The 21131-nt window shown below is 35.1% G+C and overlaps 1 protein-coding gene across 12 annotated transcripts in view; it reads left to right on the forward strand.

The window, feature by feature from the left end:
• LCOR (ligand dependent nuclear receptor corepressor) overlaps nucleotides 1-21131 on the forward strand; it is a 138520-nt gene that overhangs the window by 95853 nt on the left and 21536 nt on the right. For 7 of the 12 annotated variants that reach the window (XM_082722134.1, XM_082722131.1, XM_082722138.1 and 4 more), the window contains 2 exons: nucleotides 2786-3073; nucleotides 6376-6469. In XM_082722134.1, the coding sequence (XP_082578260.1) occupies nucleotides 2836-3073; nucleotides 6376-6469 (332 nt within the window). In that variant the 5' untranslated portion in view covers nucleotides 2786-2835. Of the gene's footprint in view, nucleotides 1-2785; nucleotides 3074-6375; nucleotides 6470-8995; nucleotides 18585-21131 lie in introns of those variants that run through there. The other 5 variants (XM_082722139.1, XM_082722140.1, XM_082722133.1 and 2 more) reach the window with 2 other exon arrangements.

Below are 21131 nucleotides of genomic sequence, written 5' to 3' on the forward strand. Positions count from 1 at the left end.
TTTAAAATTTTTATTTTTAAGTTTAAAATTTTGAGAGAGAGCACATGTGCACATGCATGCACACAAGAGTGGGGTTGGGGGAGGAAGAGTCAGATGATCAATCAGCTGACTCTGAACCACCCAGGCACCCCAGATTTGCATTTTTTAGAACACACAGGTGGCTGGCGATGTAGCATTTACTTGTTTTACTGTCGTTTTAATTTTAATTTTAGTTGTTGTTTTTATTTGACTCAGTTGTGCATGTCCCTCAAGGCATATCTAGGTTTATAGAAATTGTGTTTTAAGTAAGTGAAAGAATGAAATGTGTTCAGGAAACTTCAAAAGATGTAAAAATTCACATGCCAGAGAGGTCCTCAATCTGTGAATGTGAATTGTGCTTTATGATTATGTTCTTCATTCAAAAAGAGGCAAGACAGACTGCAGCCATTTAAAGCTCAGAGATAGCAGTTTATGGTCTTTATTCTAAAATCTCTTGACCCTTTACAAATCTATTAATTACATTTATGAATCTGATTGACCAGATATCTCATAAATTCATTTTGCTTCCTATTTGGACACTTTGTTCTTTGAGTGTTACTGGGGATAGGAAGATACACCAATATATGAAAACTTGAAATTATATGCCGTCTTTCATTTGGAGGATGGATCTTTTTTTTTTTTTTTTTAATTATTTATTTATTTATTTATTTGACAGAGATCACAAGTAGGCAGAGAGGCAGGAGGATGGATCTTAAGTGGAAAGTTAACTGAATATGAATATTTAGTAGATAGAGAGATTTAAACAGTGTGTGGCTAAATATTTATTAAAACATTTAAGGAACTCATCAGTGGTTGCAGTAATTTCTGAACTTTACCTAATTGAACACCTCAATTAAACCGTGAGGCATACTCTATGGAGAAGAAACGTAGGGTTAGAAATACTTGTTAGTAGAACAGAAATGTTACTGTTGGTAAAGCAGTCCTCATTAGACTTCAGAGTATTAAATATTCTGATTTTAGACTATCTTCTGGTATTGAATGGTATCGTTCAGGGAAACAAAAATTGTTCTTAGGAGTACCATGAGGTTTTGATGGTGTGTGTGTGTGTGTTTACTGTAGAGATTTTAGATTTTAATTGTAATAAGTCATTTTTCTCTAAATTTATAAAACAACGTATTTCCCTTCCAGCTCCAGCTGTATTATGGGTAAAGTAATTTACCCTCTATAGTTAAATCTTTAAAAGACCAAGGAAACTCAGGTTTTCTGAGGACTGTCTTCTAAAACCTCTGAAGTGTGGTGGGGAAATAGAGATCACAGGTGGAACATTAAGATCACAGGGAGAGTTTTAATCAGGGGTCTATACCACTAACCATCTATACAAATTTGAAGAGACTACTTAATTCTTTAGAACCTTAACTTCATTTGTCTAAAGAAAAACAAAACCTGATGAGGATTGATTGATTGAACTGATCCATTTATTACTCAACTAATATGAATGCATTCTTTATATCAGGCAAGATTAGGTGCTGAGTGTACAGAGATAAACAAACATAATTTCTGCTCTTGACAAGCTTAGTCTCCCTGAGAGTATGGTAACGGTGGAGATGTGATGACATAGTCATACCAAACATTTTCCCTTTGATTTTCCCCTATTTGACCTTCAAGGTGTCCCTTCCAGTGCTAAAATTTCTATGATTTAATGAATTCATGTTTTATTTTTTTATTTTTTTTTTTAAGATTTTATTTATTTATTTGACAGAGAGAAATCACAAGTAGATGGAGAGGCAGGCAGAGAGAGAGGGAAGCAGGCTCTCCGCTGAGCAGAGAGCCCGATGCGGGACTCGATCCCAGGCCTCTGAGATCATGACCTGAGCCGAAGGCAGCGGCCCAACCCACTGAGCCACCCAGGCGCCCTGAATTCATGTTTTAAAATTAACATTGATTAACATTGATTAGAAATTGATAACTTAGGTGTTTATTTCATTATTTCACTAGCTGTTCTGTTTAATGATTGGTAGAGTATATTTAAGGAACTCATGGAAAATATATGAGCTTAAGCTTTTGAGATTTGAAATATATGAGATTAGAACCCCTAGACTCCTAGCCTAGGGGTTCTAAAATTGTGGTCCCTCAACCAGTTGCATCTAAAAACTTACTAGAAATGCCAGTCCTTGAGCTCACCCTAGAACTGCTGAATGAGTGACTCTGGGGATAGGATCCCGCAGTCTGTTTTTATAAGCCCTCAAAGTGATTCTAATGAGCCTGAAAATGGGAGGCTATTGCCCCAGTCTACCATGGATCTTATATTAGGTATCTCCTTTTATAATTTTGATATGCGTTCAGTTTTGAACAGAAGGTAAATTAAACACTCATGAACTAAGTAATCCATTCTTCAACAATTCAGGAAGAATTGAGGAAAGGTCTAGGAGAAACCAAAAATGATCTATAGGTGGTAAACAGAGGGGTAATTATCTCATAAAATTATCTCATAAAAGAAGGGTTTGAGATTTCTGTATCAGGTAAGTGATTCTTGCCCATAAGATACACTATTTGTTGTCCCTTTATTTAATTTTATAATATTGAGGAGGTGGTGTTTAGAAATGATTTTATGAAAATTTTATTTTTAAAAATCTGAAACTCAAGCTTAGAGATTAAAAATATAATTCTGAGAGGGAATATTACTTTTAGGGTATTGCATTATAAGAAAAAAGATAAAATGAAATTTTATGTTTGCTTGAAAGCTGTCTTTTTTTTTTTTTTTAAGTACATTGTCCCAATTTAAAAGTAAATAAATCTTTGTTTACAGACAGTCCCTGGGTCTCCGACCCCAATATTCCCCTAGTGGCCCGTGAGATCATGCAGCGAATGATCCAACAATTTGCTGCTGAATATACCTCAAAAAATAGCTCTACTCAGGACCCCAGCCAGCCCAATAGCACAAAGAACCAAAGCCTGCCGAAAGCATCTCCAGTCACCACCTCTCCCACGGCTGCAACTACTCAGAACCCTGTGCTCAGCAAACTTCTCATGGCTGACCAAGACTCACCTCTGGACCTTACTGTCAGAAAGTCTCAGTCAGAACCTAGCGAACAAGGTATGGTTTGATGTCAAGGTCTCCTCTGTCCACTCAGAATACTTTAATTTGGGGAGAAAAAAAATTATTGGCAATTAGGGCACCAATAACAATAATAGGATAAAAACTCATGTGATTCTTAAATTATTCCTGACTCTGCAATTATAGAGAAGAAGTACAGATAAAATGGCTACGTTATGTATCAATAGTTCGTAGTCATGATTAATGTACCACCCAGGAAAATTAGGTGGTTACAGTTGTTGTTGATTTTTTTTTTTTTAAGATTTTATTTATTTATTTGACAGAGAGAGACACAGCAAGAGAGGGAACACAAATGGGGAATGGGAGAGGAAGAAGCAGGCTTCCCGCTGAGCAGGGAGCCCGATACGGGGCTCGATCCCAGGACCCTGGGATCATGACCTGAGCCGAAGGCAGATGCTTAACCACTGAGCCAGCCAGGCACCCCATTGCAATCTTTTATTTTCTTGATATTTATATGAGTATTTTATGCCTCCAAACCTTTGCCATATCCCTTGTTTTTAAAACCCCTATGAAAAATTAAGTTTTCCCCAATCCATCAGTGTTGTAGGATTAGCACCTGAGAAATAAGTATGTCTTATTCGGCAGAAGTTATACATGCAAATGAAATTATAAGGCAAGACTATGTATTGTTTGCTTTTTTTTTTTTAAAAAAAAAGTTTATTATTTATTTATTTATTTATTTATTTGACAACAGAGATCACAAGTAGGCAGAGAGGCAGGCAGAGAGAGAGGAGGAAGCAGGCTCCCCGCAGAGCAGAGAGCCGATGTGGGGCTTGATCCCAGAACTCTGGGATCATGACCTGAGTCAAAGGCAGAGGCTTTAACCCACTGAGCCACCCAGGCGCTCCTTGTTTGCATTTAAAAAAAGAAAAACATCTGGGATTAGATACAATGAGGAAGACATTAGACACACCAGGTGGTTCAGTGTATTCAGTATTTTATAAATACACAAACACATCCATTCTTGTATATGATGTATTATGAGCTAACCTTAGAATATTTCCAAAAGTTAATTTTAATTGATGAGGATCCTGATTCAGGGGAAAGGTTAAGAACTTCCCAGTTTTGCTTAGCACATATTTCTTGAATTTATGAAAAGTTTACTCTCTTAAATAGATTTAATATTTTTGTTGCTTTATGATCTCATTTTACCTTTAATTTCACGAAGATGAAATGAGTATTTGAATTCTGCCGTTGGTGATATCTATTCTAATAAGACTTCCTTGTCATAGAAATCTCTTAAGAGTGTGCAGAAAGTTATGAGATGTGTAGATTTATTGGTGAGAAATACAAGTTCATTTTGCAAAAAGTTTAATGCATTGTAAAAATCTCTGCAAGGACTTTCTTTTGCTTATTGTAAGTAATTTAAGAAGGATTTATACTTAATGGACTAGCTTCAGTTGTTTATTAAAGAATGTATTTTTGAATTAGTAGTTTGTTTCTTTTTTAAATTCGTTATGGGTAATGAATAGCAATCACAATCTTACAATTCTGAGAGATTTTCCTGGTAGAACTCCTCATTGTCATATGTTCACATCAGTCAGTGTACTTTTACTTTCAGTTACCAAAAGCCAAATTGTGCTTTTCTGTGCTTTTTATTTCTGTTGAAGATTATCTTTACCAAAGATAGGTAGCTTTCATTAAAAAACTCTTTGCTCAGAATATTGCCTTAAAAACTTCAGTTGAGGAGAATGACAGTGTAGAGGTGGTATTTAAAGTATAAATGGTGGAGATTGACAAAAAAGATACCACCTAGTCTAATTTAACTTCTAGTTGGTGCTATGCTTAAGAGATATGTTGTACTAATGGTACGCTCTTGTCAACAGAAATTGAAGCTAGATGACGGGATTATAGTGCATAGTCTTTAAGTGAAACAAAATTTTAGAAATGATATTTCCCAAATGAATTTTCAAGCGTTTCCAATGAAATCACAGTATATTTAGTATATTTAAGTAGACTTAAAAGACATTGCCTGTTTGATTAGACAGACTTGGATGTCTTAAATAATAGTGTCTTTGGTTGGAAATATTTTAAGCAGTGTATTTACTTGTTAGATGTCTCATTGGGTTAAGATGTCTAAAAGGACACTTGGTTCTATAAGTTTACAGTTATATTTTTAGAAATATTAGTAACTCTAAAGGACAGCACTTACTCTGTATGAGTGTGGGATTTTTGGTTTACAAACTCATATATTTATTTCTAACACCATGAAATCAGCAGTGACAGTGTCCTCAGACACAAGTCCTATGGTAGATTCTATATTGGGGCAGTTTTTAACATAACTGGATAGAAGGTCCTCTCTGCTGACCAACTGAAAATCAGAGGCATGGAGTATTAGCTTGCTTCGTTAATTTTAGACAGAATGGCAGCTTTAAAAGTTGTCCAGATGATGAATTTTCCTTTTTAGACATGTCTGTTCGGGAAAAAAGTCTTTGTGGGAAAAGAAGGTCTTCTAATTTTTTGTTTTATAGTGTGAATTTGTTATGTGGTCTAGCTTCAGTTAAAAAAAAAAAAAATGGCCAAAACGTCTAGATTGTCATCAGTATCAAGACTGTTTCATTCTTTCCCTAAAATTTGCTCACTAGTTTGTAATGGCTTATTAATTGAAGAACCTTGCTTTTATAGATACCAAGAGTTTCTGCAGATTTTTTCCAAAAGATTGTCCAAAAGAGTTTTTTTGCAGATGTGTCTAAAAAGTAATTAGGACACATGAAATTTATAAACAGTTAATATCTGATTCATTTTATAGACTATTTTGTATATACATGTAATTTAATCATATAAACATATTTTAAAATGATTTGTGTTATAAAATTTTCTAAGTCCAACTTTTATATACTTACAGTGTTTTGGGTAGACTTAGCTCTTAAGGAATTTGGTTTTATCATTTATATGACGTGGCATTAAAACTCACATGCTTTGATGAAGGTGAATTTAGAAAATGGAGTCTAACAGTTCTGTTACAGAACTTAATACAATGTAAAATGCGATTTCTGTTACCTCACTATATCCTAACACGTTCAGTAATGTGCTATACCTTTTCTTTTGCTCTACTAATAAAATATTTAACCCTTGGAGATACTAGCTCAAGCTTTGCTAAATGTATGTCACTTAGGAGGGAAAATAGTCCTGATTCTTTAATGAATTGACTTCATAACTTCATATATGGCTAGTGTATCTGCATGGTTGACTGGGCCTGTTGCTTTGTCATTTTTGGTCTGTTCAGTCCACATTTGTTCCTAGTTTTTAATATCCTCAGGTGTTTGTTTGTGTCTCTACAGACGGTGTACTTGATCTGTCCACTAAGAAAAGTCCGTGTGCTGGCAGCACTTCCCTGAGCCATTCTCCAGGCTGCTCCAGTACTCAAGGGAACGGGTAAGGGAAAATATTTGTAGCCGTCCACAGTTTTATAGGGGGGCAATTTATCAAAGATTGGTACTAATCTCCATTGTATGTTTTAAAAATTAAGTCTTCAAAGTAACAATCTTGTAAGTGGGCCTTTAGTAAATTACTTGGTCCATCTCTCAAGTAGAAGCTCAATCTGTGAAGTCCAGAATTGACTACGGTAGATGAGTTTTGCCCAGTCACTTCAAGTAGTGAGTGAATAAAAATATGGCAAGAATGTTTTTGGCCTTTTTGTTGTTGAATGTTTGAGAGTGGGAAACCCAACCTAAATAACTCCAGGGTTCAGATGTAAGGCAGTATTATGTGTGCTGAAGTTGTTGAATGAAAATTGGGCTCCAGTACTTAACTGGGTATCTCTAATGGAGTGTGTGGGTATGTGGGAGCTCTTCATTTTTTTCTTGTTTGTTTTGGTTTCATTTGGTTTCATTTGTTGATTTGAACTGCAATTTTAATACTGTGGCAGTTCAGAAAATGTAATTGTATGTATTTTTTGTTTTTTTAAGTGGTTAAAACTATAGATGTTGGGATAACCATCGTATGGTACCAAGAGATTATTACATGCTCAGTTTTGATAACTCTTAGCAAATTAAAGTGAATTTTCTGACCATCTAATTTTATAGTGTAAGGATTGTCTAAATTCTCTCTGCATGTACATAGAAGCCATTTAGAAAAGTCAGGTGTTAATGAAGACATTTAAATACCATATTAGGAAGGATTTCCATAAAATTGTATTGTACCAAAAATCAACTTCATATATTAAAAGTAACTTTGGTAAGTTAAATTAGTTAATATGTAGGTTTATTTAACTTTCAGAGTACTTTAGATGTTAAAGGAATATGTACACACTAAATGGCAAATCTTTTTCAACTTACTCTTAATCACCTTCAAATTGAAGAATTCCTTTACTGACTCCTAAAATGCTGCCTTTATTTTCTCTAAAATTCCATCATTTTCTTTTTTCTCTCCTCCTCTATTCAGTCTAAAAGTAACTTACTGATTTAATGCAATTTGCATAGTTTACTAATTTTTTTTTTCTTAAGCCCTTCTTTTCACTATAGTTTATATTAGATACAACTCATTATGGTCCCAAATCATTGGGTTCCGTTTATATATCAGAAAACTTGAATTGTGTGATTAAGGACACATGTAGGAGAATCCTAAGTGGTGTGCATAAATGAATCCCTTGCTTAAGATTTACTTTAAACTTGGCCACCAAGTTCCATGCATAATATGGTTGAAGTTGCTGTGGTTTACCCCTCTGAATGGAAAGTGTTTTTTGTGTGGTACTGTTTTCTGGAAGACAAAAGCACCTATAAGACTGCCCATCTTTTAGTTGAATATTCATTGTTATCTTTATTATGTTATTTACTGATAACAGCACAGAATCCCTGTAGACTTTTGGAGAACATAGCTGGTTTATTATTATTTCTTCAGAGTTCCACTTTTGTGCCTAGTAAATGTAATTATTACCCTTGGGCATGCTTTACCAGTCGCCAGTTTTATCATTGATAGTATTTATCTATTGTGAAAATGGAAACCTTATGTATTAACTTTGTGTAAGTAGTTGACTTTTTAAATTATTTGAAAGCCGTCCACTTAAAATTTCAAAATTGATGCTTAATATTTTAAGAAGAGACACTTTTAACTAAAGAAAACTGCTATAAATTGCTTGCATACCTCTGACAGTAATTACTTTGAGTAGAACTTAAGGAACAAAGTTTGGGGAAAATAAAGGGCAGTTTCTTTAAAGATTACTTCAAATGGAAAATTAGTGGTACTCATGTCTGCAACTAACAGTGTTTTAAAATGAAGAAGTGTGGTAAGTTATAATGCGATAGGTATTTTGATTTGTTTTGGTTTGGGTCCCCCCCCCCCTTGGGGCTGGTAGCCATATTTTTTTTTCCCAAGCAAAATAAGCAATGTTATTTGAACATGTTTGGTTTTTGATAATGAACATCAACTTGTTTGTGGGATAAATGAGCAGTTATCTATGGGTTCCACCACTGTAAATGGTTCCAGTTTTATAGCTGGTTGTCATGAATGTTGAATATGTTGCATTAAAATAAATAATTTGGCTTACTCTTTTATTACTGTACTTGTTTAGTGGTAACGTCACATTGGTAACACAATTCTGTGTAGATCTTTGGAGACTTGATGATTACTTTGTAATTAATAATTAAGGTGCTATTTTCAGACAGTTGCGCGAAACTTTTTCTCCGAAAATTTGTGAACCCAACCAGAGACCAGCTGACAGGTTTAATTTTTCTTTGCCCAAAAAGCTCCTGGTTTTTTTTCTTTTTTCCTTTTTCTTTTTTTGTGAACAAGTTCTAAAACTAACTGCCGAGACAATTTTTTTTTTAATTTTAGAGAAAAATAAATAAATAACACAAAGTGATGTTACCCAAGCAAGGCCTTCTAATAAAGGAGTGGTCCCCTCACCCATCCCTCCCTACCTGTGCAAGTCCTGCTCACATCAGTTTCCTTCCATCCAATTAGGCGACCTGGGAGACCCAGCCAGTACCGCCCAGACGGACTTCGGAGTGGTGATGGGGTACCTCCAAGAAGCTTACAGGATGGAACCAGGGAAGGTTTTGGACACTCCACATCACTCAAAGTTCCATTGGCTCGATCCCTGCAGATTAGTGAAGAACTACTGAGCAGAAACCAATTGTCCACAGCTGCCAGCCTTGGGCCATCTGGATTACAGAATCATGGACAACACTTAATATTATCCAGGGAAGCCTCTTGGGCAAAACCACATTATGAGTTCAACCTCAGCCGTATGAAGTTCAGGGGAAATGGTGCACTCAGCAACATCAGTGACCTTCCTTTTCTTGCAGAAAACTCTGCCTTTCCAAAAATGGCACTTCAAGCAAAACAAGATGGAAAAAAGGATGCGAGCCATGCATCACCTGTAGATTTAAAGATACCACAAGTTCGAGGAATGGATCTTTCTTGGGAGTCTCGCACTGGTGATCAGTACAGCTATAGCTCTTTGGTAATGGGTTCACAAACGGAGAGCGCGCTTAGTAAAAAGTTAAGGGCTATTCTTCCAAAACAAAATAGAAAAAGCATGTTAGATGCTGGACCCGATTCTTGGGGCTCAGATGCTGAGCAGTCTACCTCTGGACAGCCATATCCCACATCGGATCAAGAAGGAGACCCTGGCTCCAAGCAGCCTCGGAAGAAAAGAGGGCGTTACAGACAGTACAACAGTGAGATACTGGAGGAAGCAATCTCAGTGGTTATGAGTGGAAAAATGAGTGTTTCCAAAGCTCAGAGTATTTATGGGATTCCCCACAGTACACTGGAGTACAAAGTAAAGGAGAGGCTGGGCACTTTGAAAAACCCTCCAAAGAAAAAGATGAAATTAATGAGGTCGGAGGGGCCAGATGTTTCTGTAAAGATTGAATTAGATCCCCAGGGAGAGGCAGCACAAAGTGCAAATGAATCAAAAAATGAGTAGGAATACTGTAGAGTGCCAATTACTGTACAAACTGGGTGAGCACTACTGCATTGTTCAGCTATCATTGCTTACACCTAACTTCATTCACTGTGACACTTGTTTCTTTGCAGAATTTGCATTGACTTGTGTATACAGAGGTGAAAGGTGCATTCTGAATGTTGCGTATTTTAAAATTTTCATGTGCAGTATGGCTCGGGATATTGTTTGGCCTTTTTGCATGTTTCTCTACAAAAGAGAATTGAGTTACCTCACAGAGAACAGATACATGGAAGTGGACTCCTTGCCTGTAGAGCCTGCATGCTTTTCTTTTTTTAAGTTATATTGCCTTTATTTAAAAAAAAAAAAAAAAGGAAAAAAGCCCCCTTTTAGAAACCACCTCTGTCATACTGGGAGCTTTATCATTACAAATTGGAAAGCCATCTTATAAAATCATTCATGTTACTCTTCTACGTTTCACCTAATTGAAGGATTAAACTAAAGAAAAAAGTCCTAGGAGCAATGAACCTTTGAATTAAAAAAAATCTGGTTATTCAGTGATACGTAATTATTTAGGTCAATTTACATTTTATGATTTTCTTCTATTAAATTTACTTAACAAACCAGCAATCTGTTTAGTGCTCACCCAGTAGGAGAGGAGGTGGAAAATGTGCACACACTACCTTCAGAAATGCTTCGGTTAATTACTTTGTAACACTACCTTTGCTGTAATTTTATTTGGTATTTTCTAAGGGTAGAATTTGGTCTCACCAACAAGTGAGGATATAGCCTTATCTCATGGAGGACGAGCTCCGTTCTTACTCAGGAGCAGTCAGGGTACATTACATAAAACAATAGAGGATGCCTCATTTTAACAAACTAAGTTTCTTTGTATTCTTAAAACCTTTTACAGATTTGATCATGTACTAACAACTGGATATCATGCAGCAACTAGTTTAAAATGTCAAGATCTTTTTATTGGGAAAAGGGAGAAGTAAGGAAAGAAGTGTGTTTAAGTAATTATAATATTGCAAAAATGGTATCTAGATTTTTACAGCCTCAGTAGTCTGCCCAAATATCCACACGAATGAAGGATACATGTTTGTGGCGAGAAAAAAAAAAGAACCCCAAGGTAACCTAATATGATTTAGGTTGCATTTCATATCTAATGATAGTTCAATCAGCAATTGAGCTCAGTAGAATTTCTTTTTTAATTAATCCAGATACTAGATCAGGGGGGAAGTGTTGTTTTTTAGTTTTTATTTAATTTGTTGCTTTCAACATTTCCCTCCCTCCCTTCCTCCCTTCCTTCCTTTTTGGCATCCTGTATTCTATCCCCTTCTTAACTTTTTCTGATATTTAGGTGATTTTTATGGTTGTTTAGCACACAGTTCAGGACTTTCCAGATCATGTTTATATAAGCACTCCTTGAAAAGCATCTAAACTTTTTTTGAGATGGGCTTTTCAAATTACAGTAATCAAATTCAGAATATTTATTTCCTACAATTTTTTGCCAGATAAAGCCCATGAAATTTAATTTTGCCTTGTGACCAAATTAAAATTACTTTTGGTACAAAAACAAAATCCACATCACATATACCCTATCTAATGTGCTGAGAAAGGTGGTCAGGCCCTTCTAAATGCTTAACCAAAATCAAACAAAAAGTCATTGGAGTTTTTGTGTAAAATAAAATTAAGACTTGGAGTATTAAATTGAGGCTGATGATTTCAGATAGATACTAAGAGTTTGAAGAGAAGTAGGTCCAGATATTCCCAAGGCATAAATTCTTGCCTAGCAACTTTGGAGCAGTTAATTAGGTTAAGGATAGTTTTCCCTCCGCAGCCTATGTTTTCAAAGGTTAGGCACACCATTGCTGTTATTGAAATACATGCACTGCTCATTCTTGACATAGCCTGGGCTTGGGTTCCTCTTTTGGTTTGGTTATTTTGTGTAGCAGTTTAATCTGTGGATGACTGAGCCTGTTTTCTCTTAGCTTTCTAGTCTCAACAGAAAATGCAGCTTAGGTTCAGAGCAGTATATGACTCTGCAATATTTTCTAGCCTAGCTAGAAGTTGCAATAAAAATATTTTATGAAATATATGGTTTTCATCTGCAGTTGAAGGAAGTTGTAGAAAGTTTGCTGAAAGCAAAGGGCTAAGCTTGTGAAGGAATGCCTCCTTTGTTCCACACTCAGTAATTTGACACACACAATTAATTGCAAACATGGTATCTTTTTGCCTGATGTTTGGGGTATTTGGTAGCCCAAATTGCTGCAGAAAGGTCCTTTGAGCAATTAATTTGTGCTTGCTTTTATCCCCTCTCAGAAAGGCATCATTAAAGGCCCATTTAAAAATCTGGCCCTAAAAGTTCAACTTTTGTAGTTTTACTGTTCAGAGAGGTTAAATCCTGTGTGGTAGTCTCTAAAGTGATGTATGAGTTGAGTTAATGTAACTTTTGTCATTGTAGTGTACATGGAGTGATCATTTTACTAACATAAATATTTTCTATGTGTGTTTCAGTGGATGACAATCGAGCAGCAGAAGAATGGTGTGCCTACCCTTTAATGCTGCAGTTTAAATAAGAGAACTTGTATTGTGTCATTTCAGATTGTAGGCTGAGACTTGTAAATAGTGAAAATTTGAGTACTTCTATTATTTGTTTTGGTTAGAAAGTGAATTTAAAAACAAACCAAACTCTAAACTTTCTCAGATTAAAAGTCCTGAGACCTGAAGATTGTAATATTCATGTCTGTGAAGCTTTTAAACATTACACTTGAGATCAGTCATGACTTGATATTCAGGTAAATTTTCTTTTCCAAGAAGCTTTTGAATAAGCATATTTCCTCCAAAGGTCGGTCGGTCTCTCTCTTTTTTTTTTTTTTTCCATTTTTTTTTTGAGTGTAGATTATTTTAAAGCACTAATTGCATTACATTGGTAACTGCAATATAAAATAGCCATTATTGTTTTGTGAAGCATGGTTGAAATTAGATAGTGGTCCCTTTTAAATTTCATGAGCCTCTCAGAAAAAAAAAAAAAAAAAAAAACTTAAAAAAAAAACAGAAAGCTGCTGAATATTTCAAAAGATATATATTTTACCTTATTGTAGGTTTTGTAAAGTTAGTTGGTAATATTCAGGTGCACTTTTAATGTTAAATTTTGTGTTCAGAATTCCATTATACCATGTATTTCTTGGAGGTGGCTCATCACATGGCTGGCTGGCAGTCTTGGTGCCGCAGTGATCTTTCAATATTTGATTTTTCTCTTGATTTGCCACTGATCTGTATTGGCACTTTCAGTGTAGATATTCTAGTTTGGGGACATCCTCATAAATGTGTAATAGAGATTGGTCTATTCGCATGCTTAATTTCTGCTAATCAGAGTTTTGCATGGCCCAAACAACAGTTGACCATTTTTATGGTATTGGAAGGTATAGTTCACAGCTGTCTTTGTCACAAAAGCCTTTTCTCCTCTCATTTTCCAGTAGGCAGATGATGACATTACTCACACTAATGTTAGGAGATAATGTGTTGAAAATCAGTTCTTGCGGGTTTGTTTGTTTGTTTGTTTGTTTTTAAATGAGAGAACATGGATATTATAGAGTAGATATGGCACTGTAAAGTCAAAAATACTTAATGATCCTGTGGAAAGATATCTGGTTGGTATTTTTATCGTTAGCTTTCTTATTTTTCAGAGAGTTGGGTCATGAAACTTGACAGTAATGTAATGTACTATATTACTAAGTTCAGTAGGCTTTCAAGTGACTCTGAACTATGTGATGAGCTATACACTTTTTTCTGCTCCCCAAATACCATGAAGGACAAGGTCTCTCTTTCAAGAAACATAATTTATATTTGTGTATAATACTTTTTAATACTAAGTTTGTTGTTACTCTGAAGTTTAGGTGTTGCTTGATAAACCTTTGCTGCAGCAGATCATGAATATGAGTAAGGCTTTGTGTGATAATAGGGGTCCTTATGTGAAGTTAATTACTGTTCAGTTCTGGTGAGCAAGCTCAACAAGTGTGAAGTGTGTATTAGCTTTATGTGGTACACTTTTACTTTACAATATTGAAGTGCTTTTAGAACTCTGGTTATCTTATAAACCATTACCTCATCCAATTGGCATTTTCATTCCCCAACATTTTACCTGAGCTATATATATGAGCTATATGGGATCAGATAGTAAAACAGTAAGGCACAATGAGACGTTTAGTTCCCAATTTTCTGGAGAGAACTCTAAATTAGACTAAAAATTACTACCTGCAAAGGCCCATATCATAACTACCTTCTGTCATTAGGCAGTACTTAGCAACCTTTGAGCTGCTAGTGAGCTGTGTGTTCTCCCCCTGCCCAAGTAAGCACATGGTGCAAGGCCTGGTTCTAAGCCTTTGTGATTCTCTTACACAATAGTGAAGAGTAATAGTGAAGCTTGGATTCATTTAGTTATTTTTACAAAACAAATTAATGAGTCAGCCCAGTGTCAGAACCTGAAACTATTTTGAGTAGTTATGGAGGATAAATGACTGGTGGGTGTCATTTTCTTTAACAGCTATTGTCCCTGTAGATTTAATTTTGAAACCATGTATTTTTTCTTTTGTAATTATTCTTTCTTTAAATGCTAGAGGTGGTTTTGTATGAGCCATCCTTTTCTATATATTCAGGTTGCTGTCATTGGTGGTAGAATATGACAATAGACTGAATTGCTCCACTTAATCTTTTATGGAAGACATTGAAAGTTATAGGTTAAATTTTGACCTTCATTGAAGATAACAAAAATTGTTTTCCTTGTTACCTTTTCATTGTAATTAGGTCTTCATTAATACTGTGGTCGGGCCAGAGTTATTAGAAACTTAATGGCTTTAGCCAAATGGTCCATTTAGGAGACTATTAAAGCTATATAGGGGCTTAAAAAATTGATTGCTTTCCAACTCTGCTGAAAAGGAAAGACGTATAATTCTGGTACAAGGAATGCAGACCTCCAAAATCATCCTAGTTTTTTGTTTGTTTGTTTTTGTTTTTGATTCATTCTGTCCTGGAGACTTACAGGATTTGTGAACATGGTGACTGAAGGGAAAATAGAGGAAATTCTCTGCTTGTCCTCTCTCTTGTTCCCGGATAAACTCACAGTTGCCTTTTGAAAAAGCAGACATTAGCCCTGTAGCTGTGTGCCCTAAATGTTATGAAGGAGAATTGGGGGGAGGGGGTTGGTAAGGAGTAGGAGGGGAAAAGTATGTAGACTTGAGAAGAGGCTAAAGATTCTGTACTACGATACTAACATTGAGTCACAGGATAGATAATGTGGTGAAGTTGGGCCACCTTCATTTTGATAGAAAAATCTTTTAGATAGTTTGAAAATGAGAATCAAGGCTAATTAATGTTGATTTGACAATAAAACATGAGTTAATGAGTTAATTCTGCAACTATTTGGGGGGTAATTTTAAGGTTTCCAGTTCATTTAGAGCTGTATCGATAAACACTAAAAAACAAGCACTTTTAGTTAATCATCGATTTATTGGATGTAGCAAATATTATAATCATAATATTTAGTCCTTATAGTTTGACTTTGGAAATGAACTATTTACCCCATCTTGAACTGTCTTTGAACAGACTCAAGGTGATCTTTTCAACACTGGAAATGACCCTACACACATACCAAAAAAATCTAAAGCAGTAAGACGTATTTGAAGATCCATACCTCTTAGACTTTTTAGATTTGTCTTGGGAAAGAATATATGAACCTCTAACCAGTATTAGTGCAGTCTTGGGTTCCTTGTTCTGCATAATTGCACCCTTTCTCAGGTATGTCCTGAAAACATAAATTTTAAAATAATCTCTTTAGAGATTAGATTCTCAGTGGATAGTGTGTAAGGGGACTGGGGGAGGGGGGTGGGGGGTTGGCCACAGGACACTGACACAGTAGAGCAGGGATTTTTAACATTCAATAGCCAAATAGAATTTCAATCTAGAATATTTTTACCCCCTCAGAGTAAGTGAAAAAAAAAAAAAACATCTGTTATTTGGTAAATACCCGGTGCTACACTCCTAAAAGTCTTTTCTTTCATCCAGGTAACTTTTTTTTCCTGCTTGGTGGAAGGGTATATAGTAAACTTTACTGTCACTAGGAAAGCACTTGTCCGAAATGTTTAAAGTACTAGAAAAGGGATAATTCAGCACTTTTTCTGTTACAACACTAAAGTCTTAATTTATCTTCAGAGTCTTAGGTACTGTAAGTTTAGCACGATTATTTAAAAATATAAAACATAACTACATTACACGGGGTCAGATCACATTTATATAAATAATTCTTATCTTATTAAAAAAAAAAAGACAACTTTCTGTACCTTTCAAGCAATTCCAAATGATTGCCTCATGTTTCCCATTTCATTAAGCATTTCAGGCTTAAGAATTTGGAATTTGAGAGGAGGTGAGGGGAAAATTCCCCAACATGAAAAATTGTGTCAGAACATTTTAGAAAAATAAATCACTAGGAAAATGGGTAGGGATTCTCTCTCCCTTTAAGTCTTCAGGGAATGAGCAGTATTTAGAATCTTTGGCTGAAATTCAAGCCTTTTTACTGTGTAAATTTTTAATATTAATTCACTGACATGCTTTTTACATCAGAGGACTGAAAATGGATCTTAATGTTTTTAAGTTGTGGAAGGGTATATTTCTAAAATGAGGGGGGGATAATTAACTAGGTTAGTATACCAGCATTAGTAAGTTTAAGGAATTTTAGTATGTAATAGCAAAGTGTTTGATTAAAAGTCTAATCCTATATTGCTAGTCGAAATTAGTTACATTCTGATAATAGGAAAGATAATAGTCATTGGATATTGATATGCTGTGCTGTCGGAAAACCAGGCTAAGATAGAAACCTTTATCTGACTCCCACATGTTGCTTGTGCTGATGGGATGTATACTTTACAGCAGCTTATTGCTGCTTTGAGACGAAATGTATAAAATATACATTTGGAGTGTTTGCATATAATTCTTTATAACCTCCTCTTTAAACTGTCAGACATTGGTATTTTATCAGTCCACACTGTTAAATAAAACTAATGTTCTTAGGAATCCAGCTTGTACACACTGTTTAAAAACCCTCAGGGACAGTTTACACACTATTCTCACTCAATTCAGGTACTTTGATGCTATTCTTAAACCTAACAGTGACTTGTATTTTTCTGTTTTGCTTTTATTTCGACGTGCTGGTAGCACATCCTTGATGAATGTCAACTTAAAAACTCAGTTCAGGTATCCAGGTATAACTCAGCCAAACAGATTTTAAAGCTGCATATAACTCTCCAGCACACGGTGCCTCACACTCTTATAGTGGCATTCTATATATTCAGTTATTACTACTGAGCAGATAATGTGGGGGTTCCTGTTAACAGTGTATTTAAAGAAACAAAATGTGCATAAGCGTATAACCAGCACACGTATAACACACACACACACACACACACACACACACACACAGAAATATGTTTTTAAATGCCACTAATAGCCAGCACAATTAAATGACATTCCTTGCTGCTTCTGTAAACTGTAACAGATGCGGTTACTCCTCGATGTGGCTCTTGCTTCTTCACCACACTACTACTAAATTCAAGCACTGGTCCTTGGGTGTCTGACCTCTACATTCTAGTTTATGCAATGTCTTTAGAAAATTCTGTGCACTGGCCACTGTGATGGAACCATTGGGCCAGTAGTGCTCTGAGTTTATTAGTAGTGATTCTGCCAAAGTTGGTGTTGTAACATGAGTATGTAAATGTCAAAAAATTAGCAGAGGTCTAGGTCTGCATATCAGCAGACAATTTTGTCAGTATGTTTTGTAGCCTTGAAGTCCTCGGTGACAAGTTTTTAATGATGTGAAGTTCTAATTTCAGTGTTTTAGCCTTTGCATCTTTACTGTTAAGACTTGTCTCCTAGAGGTCTTTTTTCTTTAATGACTCCATTTGTTTTCTACAGTACTATCTGTGGTTAACAAAATAGATTATTCCTCTGCTATAATATTTGATATCTTACATCTAAAAGGAACTCTCCATATATAAAACCCATAGCCTTTGAAGATAATGGAAAATGGCATCTTTCAGATTTCTAGAAGTTCAAGTGTCATGCGACAAAACAGGAACCCCCTTTACTCTTATGGACCTCATTTCAATATACTGTTTACAGTTTGACGGAATTGTATAATTTAATATTTCTCTTGTACTGTAGTTTATATTTATTTACAGATTTTTTTTGTACTGTGTGATTTGAACTTTTTGTTTCTTGCTATGATCAATGTTTATGTAGTAGAGCACTTATGATCACAAATTAAGTTTTTTGGTTTGATTGCACTACATTAAATTTTTTAATGCAGTTCTGATTTTTGACTGGACTAAAATAAGCTGTGTCTTAATGTATGTGATGAGTACTTAAAACTTTAATCCATGTGGTCCCCTTTTTTTTGCATTGTATGTCAGAAGCGCTAGTTCTTTCGTGCATGTGTAAGATTTAATGGTTCCATTGTATTATTTGACCATGACATTTTGGAGAAACATTCCCAGCTGTAATGTTGTGTATGGTAGTTCTCACTGGATGCTAGACTTTTCAAAACCACTATTCTTCTAATAAATTTTGTTGTGAAAAGCTGTTTTAAAAGCTTGGTTTCTACTTCTTAAGATTTCAGTGCATTTTTTAAAAATCCACAGAAGGGGTGAGATTTCTGGGTGTATTGTAAATGTATGTGGTAGTTGACATTGGTAATTTTTTAATGGTGAAGTCTCTCCAGATGACCTCTTAGATAACTAGAAGTTGCTATTTTCAAATTGTGCTTCAGTATTTGGGTGCCACACTGCCTTATAACCCTGTGCCTTTACTAATTTGGTGCTCTCTACCTCGGTTTTCCTTGTTTGGATTATCCTCTTTAAAAAGTTTTTTTTAGCTAGACAAGATATGTATTGATATTTTCGTAATACCTGTTTGCTGGGCTTATGTAATTATTTTCTGAAAAATCATAATTTCCACAGAGTAAAACTTTAAGCTTAGTTGCTTGCTAAAATAATGACTTACTGAGTTTTGTTTGCTCTTTTCTTGAAGCACAGATATGAAAGCAACACTGTCAAGTAGTTGAGGTTATTATAGTTGTTCTGATTCTTGGGAAGGTACTGGCATTTTCTTTTACCTGGACAAATAAAGAGCAGCCTATATGTTGCTCAATTGTGGTTTTTAGAAACTAGGTATATAAAGAAGTTTTGGATTATAAAGTGATTCCTGTTGTAAAGTGGTAAGGGGAATAGCTGAATTACGGTGATAAAGATTAGAAATGGTTTAGCAAAGTATTAGAGGAAGCTTTTTCAAGCTTTTGATGTATGTAATTAATTGATAGATGTGTAATTAGTGTTCATTGAAGTGATTTCTGATCATTTCTAATGGCATTTTATATTAAAAAGTGAGGCTGTTGTTGGTAGTTGCTCCAGATTATCTTTTAGTTAGTATTTTTGTCTCATTTCTTTGGCTATCTATTTATGCCTTTGGTTCAGTGTTTATAATTTTGGAAATTTTGTTGGTACTGTAGGCTTGTTTATTGGCTTCCTTTGTTCCCCCTTATTCAGTCATGCCATGTGTTCATAGAACATTTTTCTGGAAACCTAATTATTGCTACTTTGTAAATTTCAAAGCTATAATTACTTGTTCTTGCCATAATCCATTCTAAACTGGTGGCCGGATCAATATAGTAGGTTTATAATTTGGCATCTCATAAATGATTCATTTTAATGGTCCGTTTTTGAATTGATACTTATTTTCCAGTTATTATAACTTTAAAAAGGACTTACTCCTGCTAATCCAGAATTTTCTTCTCTGATTCTGTTGTTACTTTGGAATTAATCCAAAGACTTTCTGTGTTAACAAGGTGTCAGAGTCAGGGAAATTGCATAAGGGAAATGGAGTGAGAAAATGGAAAATGGGTTAGCTTTCTGCCATTTCTCGAGTTGTATAGTTCTTGGATTTTCCTCAAGAACTGCCCCTTTCTCTCACCATTCACTTGTATTGAAATGTAAAAACATACCTACATCATTTGGTGGTAGATTTTGTCGCTGAAAAGAGTGCAAAATCTTTTTTTCTTAATAGAATTTACTAAGTAGTGGGGTAGATAATGGTTCTTGTATTCTGAGTGTACACGTCATCATCTGCTTCTACTGGTAAGCATTTAGCACAGGATTTTATTAATCCTATTCAATTTATAAGTTATTGGACTTTTTGCTGTTTTTGAAGGAAATGATGTATCAAGCTAGAAATGTACCAAGCTGTATTTACAATTGAAGTAGAAAGGCTTTTTTCAGACATTAGTGGAAAAGAAGTGTTCTAGAAGAATAGTTAATAGTTCAAGTCATGATTTGGTTGGAGTGCAGCTTGGAAGGAATGAATCTGGGAAGTCAGCAAAAATATATATAAAACTCAAAAGGATTAAGTCTTGAATATGAAGCTTTTTTTATAGGCATGTAAAAACACTATTGTTTATTGACTAGTAGTTTCAAGATGTTAATTATACTCTTGGCCAGCCTTATTTAATCAGCAGTGTGGAGCCATAAGGGATTATTTGGTACTTTAAAATTCTGTCAAGTTGATTTTCTAGCTAGATCACTCATGTTTTCATCTGGAAAATCATAGTAGCAGCCTGAATGCCATTTAGGCCTCATTTCACCCCTGAGTCTATTAAATGCAATCTCCTATTAAATGTGAAACAAATACACTATAACTATATCTGTTCTAACATTGGGAAATAAAGTAGGAAGCCTTTATTGAATAATAAGGTATAAACCTTAGGTCTCCCCTTTGCATTGTAGCATTTTCTAAAGGAAAAACAAATAGATTTGGGTCTCATTTTTTAGTTGGCTTTTATATAAAACAAGTCTGCTTTTTAAAGTTTTTATTATGAACTGTATGAATGTGATGATACTTCTCTAAAAATTATAAGGTATGTTAATTTTAAAGTATGTTATTTATAATGTCTATTTCAGTTGTGTGCAGGCTAGTTCTGTCTTTAATGTTGGAGCAACAAAGAGTCTTGGGTGGATCACTGGATGGAATGAGTCTCAGTTAAGAATGCAGATGCCTGGGTGGCTTAGTGGGTTAAAGCCTCTGCCTTTGGCTCAGGTCATGATCCCGGGATCCTGGGATCGAGCCCTGTGTAGGGCTCTCTGCTCA

Source organism: Mustela nivalis, assembly GCF_964662115.1.
Source record: "Mustela nivalis genome assembly, chromosome: 2".
NCBI lineage: Eukaryota > Metazoa > Chordata > Mammalia > Carnivora > Mustelidae > Mustela > Mustela nivalis.